General features: G+C 44.4%; 1 protein-coding gene across 2 annotated transcripts in view; it reads left to right on the top strand.

Annotated features, from left to right (window-relative positions):
• Positions 1–10,723, top strand: part of nfxl1 (nuclear transcription factor, X-box binding-like 1) — a 179,489-nt gene extending 168,766 nt beyond the window's left edge. The window contains exons 1-23 of one of the 2 annotated variants that reach the window (XM_051879215.1): positions 53–182; positions 547–672; positions 746–919; positions 1,013–1,125; positions 1,213–1,343; positions 1,426–1,604; positions 1,723–1,884; positions 1,959–2,059; positions 2,136–2,250; positions 2,885–3,009; positions 3,863–3,985; positions 4,120–4,210; positions 5,425–5,545; positions 5,637–5,796; positions 6,387–6,478; positions 6,791–6,812; positions 8,195–8,326; positions 8,418–8,584; positions 8,698–8,767; positions 8,863–8,967; positions 9,123–9,209; positions 9,940–9,993; positions 10,183–10,723. In XM_051879215.1, coding sequence (XP_051735175.1) covers positions 555–672; positions 746–919; positions 1,013–1,125; positions 1,213–1,343; positions 1,426–1,604; positions 1,723–1,884; positions 1,959–2,059; positions 2,136–2,250; positions 2,885–3,009; positions 3,863–3,985; positions 4,120–4,210; positions 5,425–5,545; positions 5,637–5,796; positions 6,387–6,478; positions 6,791–6,812; positions 8,195–8,326; positions 8,418–8,584; positions 8,698–8,767; positions 8,863–8,967; positions 9,123–9,209; positions 9,940–9,993; positions 10,183–10,386 — 2,646 coding nt within the window. In that variant the 5' untranslated portion in view covers positions 53–182; positions 547–554 and the 3' untranslated portion in view covers positions 10,387–10,723. Of the gene's footprint in view, positions 1–52; positions 183–546; positions 673–745; positions 920–1,012; positions 1,126–1,212; positions 1,344–1,425; positions 1,605–1,722; positions 1,885–1,958; positions 2,060–2,135; positions 2,251–2,884; positions 3,010–3,862; positions 3,986–4,119; positions 4,211–5,424; positions 5,546–5,636; positions 5,797–6,386; positions 6,479–6,790; positions 6,813–8,194; positions 8,327–8,417; positions 8,585–8,697; positions 8,768–8,862; positions 8,968–9,122; positions 9,210–9,939; positions 9,994–10,182 lie in introns of those variants that run through there. The other variant, XM_051879216.1, reaches the window with a different exon arrangement.
• Positions 10,724–12,822: the final 2,099 nt, after the last annotated feature.

A 12,822-nucleotide genomic window follows, 5' to 3' on the forward strand; every position in this document is an offset into this window, starting at 1 on the left:
ATGGACTGTTAATGTGAAAGGCAGACGTGTCTTTGAATGACTGATGGGAGTTGTCGTTTTTATGAGAGGTTCCCGCCTCACAGTGAACTGTTATGGACTACATCTCCCGTCATGCTCTGCTGCGCTGACGTCTTCCGCATCCGTGCCGATTCCTGAGCCGCTCTCCGGAGTGACTCGCGTCTGTAAGACTCTTTATTTGAATCAAATTATTTTTCTTTACATTTTGCGCATATTTTCACACAATTATACACTGATTTATTAAATGATCTGGAGAAAGAACAGTCGCTTTTTATTGAAAGCTGACATCAATCTGCTCCTCAGTGCTTTCACCTAGTTTACCGTTTTTGTCAGTGATTTTACCATGTTTTACTGTCTGTCATTAGAGTTATTTCAGTGTTTTCTCTGTGATTTTACCCTCATTTCATCCGTAATTTTACTATAGTGATTATTGTTTAACCGATGATTTATCGTGTGCTCGTATATGTTTCCGCGTCCGCATGATCTGGACCTTCTGTCTGTACCAGTTTCTGTTCTGTGTTGTTGTAGAAGTTGTCATGGATCCAGTCTGGAGGCAGCAGGGTCGAGGTCGGGGTCAGGGCAGAGGTCAGGTCACAGGTCACCCTCCTCCTGGAGCGGTGAGGTCGGAGGTCAGAGGGACGAGCGAGGTGAAAGGTAGCATAACCTGACGAAGAGCAGGAGACAAGATTCACACATCAGTTTCTCTGATCCGTCTCTTTCTCTCCAGTCTCGTCTCAGTCCAGGTTTGAGGAGATCAGGAAGTCTGACCGAGCGGCCGCTCAGCGATTGGCCACAGAGCCGTACAGCTCTTCCTCTGAGGATGAGGATGACGTCAGTGAAGATGGAGGGAAGAGGGGGAAGATCCTGCAGTCGGCTCTGTCTCCGTACACGTCTCACACAGGTGCTGACCTCACGATGATGATGAGGAGGAGTGAGCAGAGGCCATGCTCTGAATCACTTCATTAAAGTGCTCAATCTGTGTGTGTGTGTTCAGGTGACGCTGATGTCCGTCTTCTGGAGCAGACGCGCCATTATTTACATGAAGTGTGTCAGTCTGGAGCAGTCACATGTCTCATCTGCATCGCGTCTGTCAGGAGGACACAGGCCGTGAGACACGCAAACACACTCACTCATTCACTCACTCACACACACACACACTCACACAGGTTTTTTCATTGTGTCTCTGTGTGTCAGGTGTGGAGTTGCGTCGGCTGTTACTGTATTTTCCACATCAACTGCATTCAGAAATGGGCCAAAGACTCCATCTTCCTGGTGTCCTCAGTGACCGACGAGGATTTTGGCAAAAAAGATCATCCGTGGCCATGGTTAGTATCTGACCAATCACCTTGCAGCAATCAGACCAATCGAGCAACATCAACAAACGCTCTGTCTCTGTGTCTCGGTCAGTCCGAAGTGCAGGTATGAATACAGTCCTCAACAGACGCCCACACGATATTACTGTTACTGTGGGAAGGAGGCGGAGCCTGCACCAGACCCCTGGCTCCTCCCACATTCCTGTGGACAGGTGTGTGGTCGTGAGTTTAAACCATCATGTGGGCATCACTGCCTGCTGCTGTGCCATCCAGGTACACACACACACACACACTCTAATGTTTTGTACATTTAGCTCACAATTGTGTTCTTAAAGCATAGTTGGTATATGTAGTGTGTTCATGTCTGTGTGTGTGTTTGTGTGTGTGTCAGGTCCATGCCCCCCCTGCCCACAGATGGTGAGTGTTTCGTGTCTGTGTGGGAAGTCATCCCGTGTCCCGCGCCGCTGCAGCGCTAAAGCCTGGACCTGCACACAGATCTGTGGACAGACGCTTCCGTGCCGAACACACACCTGTGCAAACACCTGTCACGCAGGTATCACACGCTTACACTCCCACTTATTCCTTGAGCAGGTTTTATTCAGACACATAACAAGATATCTCTGGCAGGCGAGTGCGCAGCGTGTCCGAGGGTCAGTCTGCAGGCGTGTGCGTGTGGCCGGCGGCGGGCGGAGCGACCGTGTGCCAGTCCGGAGTGGCACTGTGACCAGGTGTGTTCCGCTCTCTTCCCCTGGAGTGTGTGTGATGTGTGCAGGTGCGTGTCTGACCGCTGACCCGTGTGTGCAGGTGTGCGGCCGCCCGCTGTCCTGTGGGAATCACACGTGTGAGCGTGTGTGTCACGCAGGTGTGTGTGGAGGATGTCCTCGCGCAGGAAATCGCTCCTGCTCTTGCGGCAAGACAAGTAAGTTCACACACACACGGAGAAGCTGTGTCCCAATTCAGAGGCTGCAGCTGGGACAGTATACTTGCATTTAATACTTACAATACTTACATTTAAAAGTGTAATCCGCCCCTTGTCATCACCGGAGTGCAATGAATCTTGGGATAGGCTGGTGTTCTACTAGTTTAAGCTGCATTGGTATTTTAGACTCGTGATGTAGTGATAAATCTAGTGTTGTTCTAACATTTCATACATCAACATTTCTGTTTAAGCTGTACATATCATGACAAAATGTCTATTACAAGTGTCATTTGTTAAATTATATCTTCATACTTTGTCTGTTTCTGTATTTAGGGGCAAAACAAAAAACACTTTGCATGATATATCCATAATTTTTCACAGCACTGCAATACATTGTGGGGAAAGTTGTTTAAATAATGAATTATTGCACATTTGTTCTGTTTTGATGCCATGTGAGAAATATCAGTGCCTAAATAAACACTGAGTGTCATCCACAACATAAGATTTACACAAAAGCTTATTTAGTTTCTTTACTTAAAAATGGAACTGAATGTGTTAATGCGTTGATGATGTTATTTAATGTTTATTAAGGGTTCAGTGTGTATTAAAGAGGACTCATGCTGTGTGTGTTCAGAGAGTGTGTTGCCGTGTACGGTCGATGTGCCCACCTGTGGAGACACCTGCGAGAAGAAACTGGACTGTGGTTTACACACCTGCTCAATGCGCTGCCACAGAGGAGCCTGTGAGACCTGCCGACAGGTACAACACACACACACACACACACACATGCACACACAGAGAGCTGTATCACTCACTAGATTCTTTTACACACTGATGTCGTTCCAGTCACTGTTCTGGCATTACATGATTTTAGGGGTGTAACGATACACTCATGTCATGATTTGGAAACCACTAAAAACACATCTTAATAACTCTGCAATATTGTTTTGATATATATTGTTTCATCTGAGTGATTTCGTTCATCCCGTGTTCGGTGCTTTCATTCAAACAAATCCAGAACAGTCCCTTAAAGACGAGCATTTAGTCATTTAGCAGATGCATTTGTCCAGAGTGACTTCCAGAGTGATATCCAGATTAGCAGATGCGTTTATCCAGAGTGACTAGGTACGTCAAGCCAACAATCTTAACGAGATGTCTTTAACCCTTTCTTGAAGATTGTGATCGAAGTGAATTTTCCCACAGAGTAACAGAGAGAGTGAAGGTGGAAAGACTCATTCACTGACCGTGCCGAGTAGTGACATCACAATGTGACATTTAATGAACTCATCAGGAAGATCCGCTCTTTCATTTTTGTCTTATTGTCTTGTAAATAAATGTGGCGGTTCATCACACGTCTGTCTCAGCGTCGCTCCAGTTCTCAGCCATTGTCTTCTGAATTTGTTTCTGTGTAATAAATCCTTCTCCTCCTTCCCTCTGTCAGGATTGATCCCGGTAACATTAGTAGGCTCTGATACCGGGATGGAATTTTCTGGCATTCCAGCCCTGGTTTCCATTCACACAGAAAGACTGATGCGAATTTAACAACAGTTTCCCAGAATCAAAGCCCTGTGTGTGTGTGTGTGTGTGTGTGTGTGTGTGTGTGTGCGCGCAGGAGGTAGAGAAGACGTGTCGCTGTGGCCGTTACAGCAAACTCTTGCCCTGTCATAAAGAATATCTCTGTGAGTCCAAGTGCAACAAGACACGGACCTGCAAACGACACCAGTGCAAGAGAAAGGTTTGTGTAACACACACACATTCCACTGAGATCTTTTTGACACACATGAGTGCATCTCATTCACACTCCACGGCCACTTGTATCACACGCATCTGTGTGTTTCTGTGTCACTGATTGTGTGTATTTGTTTTCAGTGTTGTCCAGGTAACTGCCCGCCGTGTGACATGAGCTGCGGTCGAATGCTGGGCTGCAGGAACCACAAATGCCCGTCCGTGTGCCACCAAGGTAAGTGTTGACACGCTCATCATAAACACCCAGACCGTTTACACACGCTTGGCATCAAACAGCATCATTGACACTGCCGACCCTGTTCCTTACATTGCTAGCTCAGTCAAGAGGCTAATATGGCGTGTTAATTTCTCAGAATTTGTCCTCTGCATTTAACCTATCCAAATTAGTGCACACACATTAGGAGTAGTGAGTGGTCAACACACACACTGCAAACCAACACACAGCAGTGGGCAGCCATTTTTGCTGTGGCGCCTGTGGAGCAATTGGGGGTTAGGTGCCTTGCTCAAGGGCACCTCAGTCATTTCCTGCTGGTATTGAGAATCGAACCCGCAACCTGGAGTGTTTCCTGTGTCCGCGGCGAGCAGGAGCGTTTCCTGTGTCCGCCATTAGAGGGAGCGTTTCCTGTGTACGCGATGAGCGGAAGCTTTTCCTGGATCTGTGGCGAGCGGGAGCGTTTCCTGTGTCCGCGGCGAGCGGGAGCGTTTCCTGTATCTGTGGCGAGCGGAAGCGTTTCCTGTGTCCACGGTGAGCGAGAGCGTTTCCTGTATCTGTGGCGAGCGGGAGCATTTCCTGTGTCCGCGGCGAGCAGGAGCGTTTCCTACGTCCGCAGGACAAATGGGAGTGTTTTCTGTCACTGTGGTGTAGGAGCGATGGAAACCTTGACCGATCGTTTGATTGGCTCTTGTTTTGGTCCAGAAGCGCTTTCTGTCTGCTGGTTATCAGCCCAGTTAGAGTCCAGTTCATCTACATGAATGAACTGACCTTTTCTCAGAACAGAAGTGTGTGATTGTGGGAAAGGTAATGGAGTATAGAGGTTATCTCACACTGATGAATTGTTCACTGATGCCTCGCTCTCGTTCACCTGCTATGTGCCAAATGCAAATGTGTGTCTCAAACAACAATGTTATCTGGCAAATGCCTGTTATCTCAGCTTGTGGGTTTGTTATCCAAATGTCAGGCAGAGAGTGTGTGTGACTGCAGGAATAGTCAATCGAGGCAAGCTTGAATTCATCAAGCATTTCTTAGTAAAGCCTGATTTCTCACAGCCGTGACCTGAGCCGATGTCAGTAAACGTTCACATCATGTCATTACAAAACAAAAGTTGAGCCTCCACTGCATGAACACAGAGATCCCGTCTGATCGCTGCAAATAACAATGAGAAGAGCAGGAAAGATTCGAGAAATGAAGTGGAATTGTGTGTGTGTCAGGCAGCTGTTATCCTTGTCCTGAGATGGTTGAAGTTCGGTGTGATTGCGGCTCTACCGTGATCTCTGTGCCCTGTGGAAGAGAGAGAAGCACTAAACCGCCACGCTGTAAGGAGCTGTGCAGGTACTCACATGTGTCCTACTGACTTGTGTTCTGTTGGATAATGCCATATGAAGACTATTATTTGCTTCTCATTATTTTCTTCTCCCTGAAGGAAGCCTTCGTCCTGTCATCACTCATCTCTGGAGCAGCACAGGTGTCACTCTGGCTCATGTCCTCCCTGTAAGCAGCCCTGCCAGCGGCCGTTACCCGGCTGTGCCCACCTCTGCCCGGCCCCGTGTCATGACCAGGTGCTGGTTAAAGCCGCTGACCGGGTACGAGCTCCACCTAATATCCACTCTCTATCACACACTGCATTGACAAAAGTGCTTTGGTACCAAACTTGGTTGAACACGATACCCATTTTTCTATTCTCATACTCTCTACTATGGTACCTAATAATATACCAATAGTAGCATTCGTTCATTTGCATATTGGTGCCTTCTGATTGGACTCAATGAAAGTGGAACAGAAAACTGTCAGGAAACGCCTATATCTACTAGTTTGATTTGTTTGTTTTTCAAAACATGTTTATTAGCTCTTTCCCTGCCATTGAGGGAAATTTCTGGCAATCCATGTTTTCACTTTTATACGGTAGGGGGTGCTATTATTCATCTTGTGAAAGAGTACAGAATCTCCAGATCAAAACACAGGCGGAGAAGAAGCAGAAAAAAACGATAGAAGCATTGCCGACGCACATATAAATAATTGGCTGGCAACTCTTTTTAAAAAACCCTGGCGGGGAAAGAGTTAAAGGATTGTGCATACTTGTATGTCAGTTTCTGTTGTGAAACCTCAGTTTCAGTGTAGAATGGTCCAATCTCACGGATGAATCTCTTGTGTTCTCGATCTGTGTGTGTTTCAGGCTCTGCTGGCGGGTCCATGGGAGCAACCCTCGACTCCTGCGTTTGTGCGCATGGCTCTGCCGTGTCCGTCCTGCCTGGTGCCCATACCGACGTAAGGAACACACACACACTCACTGCAGGCGTCACTGTATTTGTAGGAACACTGGGAAAGCGTGTGTTTGGCATTGTGTGTTGTAGGGATTTGAGCACATATGGCTAACACACTCTGGTCTATTGTAGCCAAAAAGTGTGTGTTTTCGTGTGTAGTTCAAACATTCTTTTAAATGGTGATTTAAAGTAATTATATGTGTGTGTGAGTGCGTCTTTAAAGTGAGTCCAACTGCAACAGATGATGTCATTGTGTGTCCTGCTGCTGGATCAGGAGTGTAAATGAAAACATCTTGTGTTTTGTGTTTCTCTACAGAGCCTGTCTGGGAGAACATGAGGTAAACACACACACACACACACACACACACACACACACACACAGCACGTCTGGTTCATTTCTCACTGCAGCTGATAAACTGAGGTCTCCCGTTCTTTAGATAAAGCTGAAGGTCAAATGATTCTGGTGCTGAAGTCAGGCTGGAGGTGGATGGCTTGTGCTTGCTACCAACACTGAAAATCACATTACCGTATTGTTCCAAATATAAGACGACCCTGATTATAAAATGACCACCCTTTTAGAAAAAGGCTTTTTGTAGACCAAATCTTGTATTTTAGAAAGAATTTTTATTTTAAAATAATTTTCATATTGTATATTTTTCATATTTTAATTTCTGTGTAAATACTGGTCAAATGTACCAACAATCACATTTAGAAATAATCACTTTACCATATCATACCATAAAAATAACCTGTAGCCCATCTGGATTATATAACAGTTTGGCTATCCATCTCATAGTGAAGACCATGTAGCCTACCAAAATTTCATTAACAGTAGAAGTGAAATCTTACTGTAGTTTTGAAATCTGGGTACCATTTTAAAATCACGTACGAGGAAGTTTGGTCCCGTCAGCGAGGCACGCAAACACGACAGTCACGCGGCTCTTAGACAGTAACCTTTTTTTTGACTGTTAGTGTTTTTAACCCTGTATTTACACTGCACACGTCTGCGGCGCGTCACGGCTCTGGCGAGGTTTTGTGCCAACTCACACCAGGAGCATTTTAGGAACGAAGTGACAGGATTCGCGAGACCACGTGATTTGCCTGTCCTACGTTGTTTTTCTCGATTTTTTTTTTTTTTTTTTTTTTTTTTGTGTGTGTTCTAACATGGGTAAGGTAAATGTTCATTTTGTCCAGTTTAATTCTGTTTATTGTTGTTTTTTTTCTATCCCAAATGAGTCTGCACAGGGTGTTTATTTTGAAATTGACAGGATTTTGGACTTTTATTTTTTATTTACTGCGCGGCTTCAATGTGGTGTCCGTCAAAAATAGGCGAGGCGCCTATCTTTATGCTTCTGAAACGTGCACACTGAAACACAAGCATTGACTAGAGTGGCCGCGGATCAGCTCCGATAGCCGTGTCGCAGCCGTAACGCGCCGCAGATGTTTGCAGTGTAAACAAGGCTTAAGACTGTCTCTCGCGATCTTCTAACATTACACTCTGACACACAGTGTTTCTTGGCACACTCGTTTTGCACGTATTTGGCGCCACCTATTGTTGCGGGTGTATTATTGACATGTAAAAGTCTAGACCCTGAATATAAGAGAAACCTGTTTTTTCAGATGTATTTTTAAGAAAAAAAAACATTGTCTTATATTCGGAACAATACGGTATATCACAGTTACAGTGGTGTGTGTGTGTGTGTGTGTGTGTGTGTTGAAGGTGAGTCCTGTTCCATGTCACGCTCGCGGGCCGTTCTCCTGTGGCCGGCCATGTGGACGAACTTTAGCTTGCAGTAACCATATGTGCAGTTTGGAGTGCCATCATGTGACCGCTGTGCCAGATAAAACTAAGGTAGGTCACATGACCCTCTGACCCTGTTGCCACAGGCTCTGTTGTCAGGGTGATTCGGTTTCATTGCATGTGCGTGTGTGTGTGTGTGTAGGCTGGTCAGGAGTGTGTCCAGTGTGAGGAGGGATGTTCTAAGCCCCGCCCCTCAGGCTGCCCCCACCCGTGTGCCCTACCCTGTCACCATGGCGACTGCCCGCCCTGTACGCTGATGATCCGCCAGCGCTGCCACTGCAAGATGTCCAGCCTGTACATCGAGTGTGTGTGAGTGCCTCGCCTCAGTCCTGTGTCACATGATGCTCCACACGTGTCTGCTGGAGTCTTGATGATATTTCTAATTTAATATGTGCAGTAATGAATGTGTGTATGTTTTGTAGGAAATTCACATCTGCTGATGAACAGAGCAAACAGCTGCTAACTTCCTGTCAAAACCAGTGTCCCAAACAGGTGCTGGAATACATGAGTGTGTGTATGAGTGTGTGTTTGTGTAGTTAGGATGAAGACGCTCATATATATATATATGTGTGTGTGTGTGTATGTAGTTGCGGTGTGGGCATCGCTGTAAGCTGGCGTGTCACGCGGGAGAATGCGATCAGAGCTGCAGTCAGCGGGTGAAGCTCAAGTGTCCCTGCAAGAGGATTAAGAAGGTACAAACATGACAGATCACACACTCACACACAGATGATCTGCTACAGCGTCAGAAATCATATGGTCAGATGATGATGTTGTCACATGACTTAAATAACCCTTCGCAAATCTGCCTTACCTTCATACATGCACATGTAATTGAAACTGTGTCCAGGATTTCCCCTGTTCTCGAGTGCGGCTGGAGAATGAGCTGCTCACGTGTGACGAGACGTGTCGAGAGCTGCAGAAGAAACACGCAGAGGTAAAACACACACACTCTCAAATACACACATAACACACTCTCACATTCACACACAAACACACTCACACACACACACACACACAAACACACACTCACTCACATACACACACAAACACTCTCACTTACACACAAACACACACAAACACACACACTCACATAAACACACAAACACACACAAACTCACATACACACACAAACACTCTCACTTACACACACAAACACACACACACTCACTCACATACACATACAGACTTACACAAAGAACGAAAAAGAAGAAAAACACCAAAAGAAAAACATTATTTTCTTATAATCATTTTTATCTTTGAAGGTGTCACTAGGAGCTTTTGTCAGATTTAGTTCTCACACACACACACACACACACACAGTGTTATGGCTGTGTGAATGTGTCGAGCGACACAGGAACTGTTGTCATGGAGAAGGGCCATAAAATCCACTGCTGGGTCATTGATTCTTTTGGCTCAAACAGAGAGAGTGTGAAACTTTAAAACAGCACATAAACACACACACACACACACACACACACACACATATATACTTTTCCAACCCAGTTGAGGGTTAATGAACACAGATTCCATTTCACACACACACACACACACACACACACACACACACACACACACACCATCAGCTCAGTGGGAAACTTGGAGAAGCAGTTACTGAACAATTAGTTTTGTGTGTGTGTGTGTGTGTGTGTGTGTGTGTGTTTCAGGCTTGTGCAGTAGAGGAAAGAGCCGCGCTGGAAGGAGAAATGAGAAAACAGCAGGTGAGACGAGAAACAGATGAATATCAAATGTGATGTAAAATATGAAGAGCTGATGAATCAGCTGATGTTTATCCTCATATCAGCAGGTTTGGGTGGATTAGTGAATATTATATTATTACTCGATTACGAGAGTTTCTCACTGACGGAGCTTCTGAGACGTGTGTGTGTGTGTGTGTGTGTGTGTTTCAGGCTGAACTGGAGGCGTTTGAGAAACGACAGAAAGGACGAAGGAAGAAGAACAGGAAAGTCACAGAGGTGGAAACGGAGGAAGGGGCGTGGCAGAGATATAAGCTCCGCCTCCTGATGCCCATCTGTGGCATCCTGTTGGCTGTAGCAGCATTCTATCTGCTGCAACTGACCAATGAGGTGATGGACGGAGAGAACGGACGGTAAACGTTCCTCAGCAGCGACGTGCAAACGTTTCCTGAATGTGACGCTGATTTCTTCAAGTTATGCAAACTAAAACTCTTCTTTTTTTACCCATAAAGGACACTTGTGTAGATAATTATAACTCTAGCTATATACATTTCTACATCCGGTTTAGTCTTCATTTCAATATTTGACAATGAAAACTGTGATTTTCTAATAGTTTGTGCCTCACTTTTATTAAAACTGTGAAGTTAATTAAAGCGCCATGATTTTGTTTTCATTATTAAGAGAAAATGATTCTTCATGACATTTGTGTGATGTAACCTTCTTTAAAAATAAAGACTTTTGTTGGGTGACGTCACACTGACTCTCAGACTTTATTTAAACTCTGATGGGAAGGTCTCGGTGGGCAAAAATCTTCTTTTCCCTGTAAATACAATAAATGGAACTGGGAAATGAGTGAAATTTGGTACCACGACAGTTCATATGAATCGTGTCAGTTGTGCGATGAACCGCTGCGAACGACTCATGAAGTCTGAGTTGAACCACTGTGGTGAGAAATTGAGTGATCCCATTGGTTCACCTGACTTTTAATGGGTAGTATTTTTAGCACCTGATTATAATTTGATTTATATCGTTTAAAATCAATTATAATGACCATTAATGTCTTTTAAACTACATGGTTCATATACTATATAACTGAAGCTATAGGTTGTGAAATCAAACATTTCTCGTTCTTACCGGGTTTTTTTTAATTAGATTATGTACTAGCATAGCATACATCTACCCGATTAGCCTGCTAGCTTAGCTTGTTATATTAGGTATGTTTTTTTCTTTCAATATAGTTCCCAGTTACATTTCAAATTAATGATGTTTGTGTGTACTTAGCATGACAATTAATTTATTAAAAATGTATAATAGTAATATTATATACTATACCACATTGCTATTATTGTGTAAAATTAATATTAAATTACTTTTACAGAACATAGTATGTTGCAACAGTCCTTATTTAAAAAATACATTTTTAGGCATGGTTGTGTTTCCAGTTTTATTATGCAATGCCTGTATTGCACTTAATGTACTAAACATCATACAATAGTATAATTAGTCAACACATCACGACAACAACGTTTGATCAGGCATTACCGCCTGGGTCTTAAAGGAGACCCGATTCCTGGGGAGACTCAATTTCTTATGACACCAGATCAGTCTTAATTATTCATGAATTGAACAGTCTTATTTCTCTCGTGAATGCTTCAATGAGGACTAGATATCAAGATTTTCTTCAAAAAGTTGTTTCAAACAATGATGGTGAGTACAGTTAAAGTTTCTCAGTAATTCACTGTTCTGAATGCAGTAAATGCAAATATAATCCAGTTTATTACCAGCACCTCATCATCTGTGTTGTTTACATTCTTAACCGTAGGACTGAATCCCTCAAACAGCGCAAGGACGACAGCGTTCATCCGGTTCTGTGTGAGTTTCCCTCTCCACATCGTAACTCCCACCAGCCGTTTCTCCTCATGCGTCATTACATCGGTCCTCTTTCCTTCCAGCTAGAGTCTGATCCGGTAACGCTCCCTCCTTTCCTCTTTCTCTTCCAACATTTCTACTGCCAAGATCATTATCACACAAACATACACCTCTGTACACTCTTGACTCACCTTCTCCAGATCATGTCCCCTAAACTAACGCTGGGATCGGAAAGTGCAGTAGTTCATGACTATAAACCTGTCTATTTCTCTCAAACTGCCTTCAGTCGACGCTCTGCATACCTTCCACAGGACGACCTGAAGGACGGCAACCATTCAGGCTTCAGAAGCGGAGCTCGAGACCACCTCAAGATCAGCTGACCTGACCCTGAATCATCAGAACTGTCTTCATTGGGTTCATGAAAATCAGACCCGTCGTATCTAATAATGCTGCTCAGCTCCTGCTCCAGGGATGTGTCCTCTCAAACACTGCACTCCTATAGCTTTACCATCAAACTGTACAGAAGATCCAGACACAGCAGGAGCCGCGTCACACCATTGGTGGAATCTGTTTCTTGGGATCTGCTCCTCTTACCTCAACACTGTCCTTCAGACTCGCACTGTCTGTGGTTAATCACTGTTGGAGTGAACACCCTAACAATACAAAAATCAGTATTATTTCTTAACATGTCTTTGTTGAGGTTGATTTTGGGGATTTTTTAGGTGTGTTCATTTCTCTAGTAAGTGCATTTCATGTCAGATCAAATAAAAATCTACTTATAAACTGATTTAAGACATTGTTTTATTTTTATTTCAGACTCGCCACACACGACTCCATGAGGAAACTCCTGCTGCAGGATCAGTTTCCGCTCACAAACATGTTCAGCACATCCCACAGATGCTCGACTGGATTGAGATCTGGGGAATTTGGAGGCCAAGTCAACACCTCAAACTCGTTGTTGTGCTCCTCAAACCATTTCTGAAC

The sequence above is a fragment of the Ctenopharyngodon idella genome, chromosome 22, assembly GCF_019924925.1.
Source record: "Ctenopharyngodon idella isolate HZGC_01 chromosome 22, HZGC01, whole genome shotgun sequence".
Classification (NCBI taxonomy): Eukaryota; Metazoa; Chordata; class Actinopteri; order Cypriniformes; family Xenocyprididae; genus Ctenopharyngodon; species Ctenopharyngodon idella.